This window comes from Sinocyclocheilus anshuiensis, unplaced genomic scaffold (assembly GCF_001515605.1).
Source record: "Sinocyclocheilus anshuiensis isolate Anshui unplaced genomic scaffold, SAMN03320099.WGS_v1.1 scaffold158, whole genome shotgun sequence".
NCBI classification, from domain to species: domain Eukaryota; kingdom Metazoa; phylum Chordata; class Actinopteri; order Cypriniformes; family Cyprinidae; genus Sinocyclocheilus; species Sinocyclocheilus anshuiensis.
Genome location: NW_015542333.1, coordinates 506,282 through 513,740, shown reverse-complemented (window position 1 = coordinate 513,740; position 7,459 = coordinate 506,282). Strand labels below are relative to the sequence as shown.

The window sequence follows — 7,459 nt, the reverse complement described above, 5'->3', positions numbered from 1 at the left end:
ACATGTATTAAAATGGGTCGTGTTTAGTCACTATTTAGTGTGGTATTTTTTGACAATATTCACTCATGACAGTAAAATAGGGCATTCTAAGTCAATATACTGCAGTATTTCCTCTCTCAATCAGTAGAAAATATGGTTAACACCCGGTCATGCATGAAAAAAAAATACCGTCATGTACCGTGAAACTGGTATAATTTTGAAATATACCGTGATATAAATTTTTGGTCATACCGCCCAGCACTACCTCAATATATCGTCAGGAGTCATAGGTATTCATTTTGTGTTGACTGTATGTGCTTTTTTGACTCTCGAAGTGCCGGTAGCCATTGACTTGCATTTTATGAATCACCAAGGACCACAGTTTCAGCTAAAAATCTTCTTTACTGTCCTACTGAAGAAAAAACATCACCTACATCTTGAATGGCCTGAGGGTGAGTAAATACAGCAAATTTTCATTTTTGGGTGAACTATCCCTTTAAGGTAAAAATAACCCAGAATACACCCTTAATAGTCAACACTATAACTGCTTCTGTATACTAACAGATCAACAAACCTTTATGACAGAAAGTAAGTCGTCGCTCCTCTCCAGTTTCGATATTCGTCACCCACAGGTCATTGTTATTTATGAAGGCAATGAAACTGGGATCACCAGGCGAGATCTTGGGGTCCATGCGAATCCCTGAGCACTGAGTCTTAATTTCCACTGGCTTCATTGGGGCACCCTGCTAAACATCACATGACTTTCAGGCATGGGGACACAAAGCTTTGCACACACGCTATGAAGAAATTTCCCAGAAATGTTAAACTGAGCACAGCAGAAAAAAACAGCTAGACTCACAATGAAGCCGTTATGGCCGCCATCACGGCAATAGAAAAGGCTGTTGCTTGCTTGGAAGAGGAAAAGGCCGCTTTGTGTGTGATAGTCGTAGGACGTGATGCCGAAGACCCCCAGACGCTTCCTCTCACGGAGAAGCTCCTCCTCACGGGAATATACACCATGATGCGGAGTCGCCTATAAGATGAACACAAATTAACATAATAATGTCATTAATATGTTATAAGTCTCGCATATATGTGGTTTAGCTGCTGTTAGCATAACAACAAACATGAAGGAAAGATACCTGGAAGTGATCTAACATCTGTTTCCATGATAACACCAGGAGGGCTTCTTTCCGTATTTTCTTTGGGATTTCAGAGTACAATAATGAGTTTTCTCTGCTCCCATATGGCATTCCTATTTAAGTATGACAAGATGAAACATTAGGAAAATTACAGAAACCTGTTGCATTTTAATTTAATTTAATTTGGTATTTAATTTAATTTCCAGTAACGGACGGTAGAGAGTTCAGCAATTAATTAATGGTATGTGATTTATGACAGAATATAGTCCCACAACTGATCGTTCATTTTTGTGTCTCGCCTTTTGTAACAACTATTCAAAACGGAAAAATTTCAAGTGGCATGGGAAAAAGACACGGAAAACTTCAGTGAACATCAGAAAAGCAGCGTTCACATTTCTGGTTAAAAATGAAAGGCCGTCAACTGACAAACAGGAAGCATCACCATTCAAGTCAACAGGAAGCTAGTCCACAGTTTGCTAAACGGTGGCAACCTCTTTAAGTTATTCTTGACTGTGTTGGATTGACTGTTTTGATGTTTTGATAGATATATATATATATATATATATATATATATATAAATACCTTGGTGTGACACTCTAAAAATGTATATATTAATTAAAAATTAATTTCTAAACACTTGCCATGTATTTTTTTTTAATATTTTTAATTTTCTTTATGATGAAGACTCTTTTGTGTCATAGAACATTACCATTTAAAAAGCACACAGGCTTAAAAGCACGACTATTTTAAAAATGAAATGAGGAACTGGTGCATTTGTTGATTCAAGAAGCTGCATGCTCATGAAAACGGTTGACTGTGTTGACACGGAAGGGAAAAGGGTACCAAGGTAGTAGAGCCGGTGCGAGTGAGGGCCGGACTCGTCATGCTTCTGAATGAACTGGAAGTCATGGGGCGCCTTGTTAATGATCATTCCCGAGTACTTCCGGCTGCCGTGAATGATGTCACGCAAGCCATCCCATGAGTGCTTCTCCACGAAAAACTGGGAAGGGACGTCGTCCATTTCCACAACCTCCGTGCTGTCTGAGATGTCATCTACTGCGGTCATTCTGACAGCTGCAAAACTGAACACAGGAGCGATTCATCAGCCTAACATTTGAGAGCCGTCTGATCTATAACAAATGGGATAAAGTCAGGAAAACATTCCTATACCTTTTCCAACTACCTTCAGTTTCGTCTTCAAGCTTCACCCTTTTTCCTCTATGCATTAACCAGCACACAACCCTCAACAAGATTTGGCAACCTGTAGGAAAGGGAAGAAAATTGTCAAAACATGCACTTATGCCATGATTTACTTGTCGGTTACAATAATGTAATGTCTTTCAATTATCTTCGTTGGGGGCTTTTCTCAGGAAAAATCAGATAAGCTATTTTAATCGCATGTCATAATTTAAAACTCACAGCCTTAATATAAGCAATATTGATTTAAAAAAAAAATAATAAAATAAAATACAATAATGGGCCTAATATGCAAATTGGGTAGATTACTTACAAATTGTAGTTTGTTACTGATTTCAAATTACATGACAAAAATTGTAATTAGTAACAATCTATTATATTTTACATTTTAAGTAATACAATTAGACTGTACATATGCAAATCTGTTGCTGAATTATTGCCTTAATTATTAACATTAACTTACAAGCTTAGGGAGTACTTCAAATAAATATATTAATTCAAAGAGATTCTGCTGACAAAAAAAGTTTGGGAATCCCTGCATTACATGTAAATATTACATTTCGCATAATGTAATTGCATCTGTTTAAAAGACAGACAAAAAAAAAAAAAAATAATAATAATTTAAAACAAGAAACCCATGAAAGCAGTAGGCATTTTTTCATTAAGGCACAATTTACTGCCACAGTATGAATGACATGTAATCATGTAATAATTTTTTATTGTAAAGAAACTAATCTGATTGACCTATATCTAATCTATATCAGCATATCTAATTACAAGCTCCCGAGTTTTGGAATCTGATTACAAAATGCAGCTTACATAGAAACAGTTACTACTTTTACAATAAACTGCAGAAATGAGTGTGATTCGGTCAGAATTAGGGTTGGGTACCAAAACCCGGTACCAATATGGCACCAGTATGTAATGTATGTAACCGGTATGTACTAGAACCGAATCCGAACGCAAATTTCGGTGCCATGCCTGAGCGATCGATTGAAATATTTGTCCTCTTCTAATGGCCAATCCATCATTTTTGGGGGGAATTTTTATTTATTTATTTTTTAATAAGTATCGGTTCAGGCACCGGAACCGTTTTAAAAGTATCGGTTTGGCACCGGTATCGAAAAAAACCCAAACGACACCCAACCCTAGTTAGAATGTACTTTCCAGTAGGAGAGCCTCTGAGGTTTCAGAACTAACATGAAGCATTGGCATGAGGAATGCTCTTAGGCTACGTCCACACGAAGCCAGAGCTTTCCCTACCCAATCTTTTTTTTCCCCCTTGTCTGAAGAAATATCTGCATCCACACGAAACCACGAAACCGCCACAAAACGCTGTAGTATACATGCCAGACCAGCATGTGGCGCTGTAATTCTGCCAGAGATACACTAAAACGGAGAAGACTTGGACTATGCGCATAAACCTTGCGCGCGGTATACAAAGGAACATGGAACAATACATTTATTAATCTGAGTTAATGTTAGTTAATAAAAAAATACAATCGTTCAGTGTTTGTTAATGTTTTCGCTGCTGTTACGTGACATAGCGGTGTCTGACTTGGGGTGAGACCAAGCGGCAACCTTCCGGTATCTCTCGTGAAACCAACACGGAAGTGAATAAAACTGCAAATCATCGACTGGCCACTAGAGGCTGGCTCCAAAAGGGAGTCAGTCCCATAGACTTGCCATGTTAAAATGCCCAAATTTACAGCAGAAAAAAATATGTTTACAACCTGGTACAAAAAGTGGTTTTGGTCTATATAGCTAATTTTGCCCTTCATGACAACTGTGAGGGGGGTTAATTTTTTTTATAACTCATCCGTTTAAATTATATTAAGCTTTAAAGTTCTGCATAATTAAGGGCGTGGCCACTTGAGTGACAGGTGGATTGCCGCTGCTGTCACCGGCGTCGAGCTAAGTGGGCGTGGTTTCAGCAACCAGCTCCCACTGTTTTGCCCATTTTCGATTAACCGGGAGTGACGCGCAGTGACTCGCTGCCAAGATGGCGACAGCCAGCTCCGCCTACTTTGAGCTTCAAAAACGTTCTTCGGAAACCTACGGGTGACGTCACAGACACTACGTCCATGTTTTTATACAGTCTATGGGCGAGACGTGGGCTGACGACTTCATCATTTCAGAAAATACATGGATTCGCTGTCCACACGAAAACGCAAGGGTGGCGTTTTCAGATTTATGCACTCTGGGACCCGGTTTCAAAAAATATCGGTTTCACTCTCCCAAAACGCCGGATCCGTCTGGACGAAATGCCTATACGATACAAAATGTATGCGTATACAGCTAAACGCGTCTCCGTGTGGACGGGGCCTTAATCTCAGCTCTGTGTGAGAGTGTGTGGTGTTGGCATGAATGATGTCAATGAAGAGGAAGTAGGACAGATGCTATTAGTCCTAAAAGGTGATGATAGTGATAGTATTATTCCAACTGCTGTCTAAATGTGGATCTCCTTTCCTTAACAACCGTTTCATGTGGTAATCTGTACAAAGAGGTTGTGAAGGATGTATCAGTAAAAACTATACTGGACCCACAACCTGCTAGTATCGTTGCTCATTTCACATGCTAATAGACTAGATAAAAGATGTATACAAATCAGAAGAGTCTAAAAGGTACAGAAGCTAAAACAGACTGTTTAGCTGTAAGAGTAAGAGAGAGGGTGGAAATTGACTAGAAAAACTACATTGGAAAAACCTGCTTGTAGAAGACAAAACACACAACGTTTCCAACTGTAACTCTCTCTTCTTATTTAGAAATAAAGTGTTGCTCAGTGAAAACATAATGCACTGAGCTTTTATTGTTGAATTGCCACCCTCATCTCAATACTAAAGACACGAGGATCAGATTTGTACAGCTAGCAGCTCTTAATCTGTATTACAGAATACAGACAAAATTTAACAACAGCTGGTCCCAATATTATCAAATATAAACCCAGTGACCCAGCTATGAGCACTGGTCAGGCTGATGAAGAATTAAAGACATCAATATTTGTACTGTATACAGTGGCTCTGTGAAATCTAGTCATTTCAACAAGAAAGTAACTTACGTGTGAGCAATGCTTCAGACATCGATACGCTATTGGCAATGGACCTTTTCATCAACGTAATTTCGCTTAAATATGACCGCACCTTTAAAAGAAACTATTTCCATTGACAGTAGAGTCTTTGTGTTTGGATGTACAAGTAGTACCAATATGAAGCATTTTCAAATGAATTAAATCATATCACTATCAATGTCATATCACATTTCAAATTGCAATATATATGCATGTATGTATGTATATGCGTGTGTGTGTGTGTATATAATAAAAATATATATGCAAATCCAAATATAACACTTGTAAGAAAACTAATAAAAGATAAGCTATTTTATCTGTTTACTCGCATAGACTAAAATCTCAGGGGGTATTTCAACTTAAAAAAAAAAAAAAATCTATGTTTGAGGGTTTCAGCTGTCAAAAATCCCCTGCTGAAATTCATTATTCAATACAGTGCTGCTGTTAGTTACTTTCACAAGGTCTGATCTGCTTTGGGCTTCATGTACCTTCCCTGCAAATTCGATTTGGACGTCATCTGTTTTCCGAACTTCTATTCGAAAGTAGACTTGTGCCGGTATTCGGTAATGCGATATATCACGGTAACCTATTGGTCTTTATAGTTCTTTTGCACTTTAATCTGTGTAAAACTTTTAACTTTATACATTTTTCTGTATTGCTTTATTGCATTTAAATGTTCAGTTATTTTTGTTATAAGAAAAAAGTTATTAAACCTGTTATACTGTATTATGACAGCACTTATTTTTTAAAACTAAATTTCAATATCGTGATAATACCGTATACCGTGATAAACAGCATTAGCAATTAATCGCAACATGAAAATTTGATACCGGCATATCCCTATCGAAAGTAACAGCAGTTCGGAACGTTTCTTTGATCGCCTAAAATACCGCACGCCCTCGCGACGACAGTCACTCACACATTCTTGCTTTTTAAACAGCCTTCACTACCGGCTAATGCATATTTAGTGAGGAACGAGGCGTTTTAAACCGAGCTTTATGTGATTATGTTGTAGATGACTGGAGGCAGAATCAGCTGATGAACACCGGTTATTTGTGTGTGTTGTCAGTGCTAACAGTTAGCCGTGCTGCTATTGAACCTGGATGACGGGAAGTAAAGTCAATGACAACATTACACTCTTTAGTTATGTTTATATTATCGCTTATGAATCATGCGTCCTACATAACAGATCTCACGTATATCCAGCAGTGAATCATGCTAGTCATACTAATAATAACAATAACACCAGGTGACATTATCATGTTAGCACATCTTCGTTTTGCAGCTCAATCAGCTGAGCTTCATATTGTCAAACACTGAAGCGCCTTCCTCCGCTCATCGACACATTATTACAGATGGTGATCAGTATGTGCGGATGATTGTCGGAGATCATCAGCTGATTTCATGTCAGCTCGGCCTGTGCTGACGGGCCGCTCACAGCAAACCGCATTGTTATGAACATTAGCATTTCAATTCATGATCGCGCACCGTCGCACGCGGGTACTTACAAGTAGACCCTCAAAGAAAACTCTCATCTGTGACCTGCTGATTTCCTAAACGTATTTGCTGGTAAAAACACAGTCCATAAGCATGAGAACAGCACAAAGCGACAGTCATGAGTGCTGAGGAGAACCAACCGAACATCATCAGCCACACCGGAAGCGCTGACGAACCCCTACTTCCGCTTTCCGTCTAGTCGTCGCATTCATTCCAAATATATAAAAAACAACTTATAAAATATAAACGCTTTATTTTTGTTTTGAACATACATATATAGTAAATAAAATTATAGAAAATTACCATATATCACTTTTATGTTAAATGTATATAATTTAAATATTTAGAATATTAATATACAATATAAACCCAAACAATAGGACTACATAAAACGTAATAGATGTAAAAGTCCTCTTAAATACCGTTTCTCGCCAAGTTCCTCACAAAATCCTGTGTGAATAAAGTTGATATTGAGATCAAATAGATAAAGAGTAATATGTTGTTGCTGTTGCTCAAATTAATTTCCTTCAGCTGCTTTTCAGCTTATTGTTGTTACCAACCTTTATAGAATTTTTAA

General features: G+C 37.9%; 1 protein-coding gene across 3 annotated transcripts in view; it reads right to left on the bottom strand.

Annotated features, from left to right (window-relative positions):
• Positions 1 to 7,063, bottom strand: part of LOC107691058 (dipeptidyl peptidase 9) — a 30,745-nt gene extending 23,682 nt beyond the window's left edge. Inside the window, exons 1-6 of one of the 3 annotated variants that reach the window (XM_016489539.1) lie at positions 6,894 to 7,063; positions 2,292 to 2,382; positions 1,965 to 2,203; positions 1,122 to 1,234; positions 839 to 1,012; positions 554 to 725 (exon numbers count right to left, since the gene is read on the bottom strand). In XM_016489539.1, the coding sequence (XP_016345025.1) occupies positions 554 to 725; positions 839 to 1,012; positions 1,122 to 1,234; positions 1,965 to 2,203; positions 2,292 to 2,347 (754 nt within the window). In that variant the 5' untranslated portion in view covers positions 2,348 to 2,382; positions 6,894 to 7,063. Of the gene's footprint in view, positions 1 to 553; positions 726 to 838; positions 1,013 to 1,121; positions 1,235 to 1,964; positions 2,204 to 2,291; positions 2,383 to 6,893 lie in introns of those variants that run through there. The other 2 variants (XM_016489540.1, XM_016489541.1) reach the window with 2 other exon arrangements.
• Between the last annotated feature and the right edge of the window lie 396 nt (positions 7,064 to 7,459).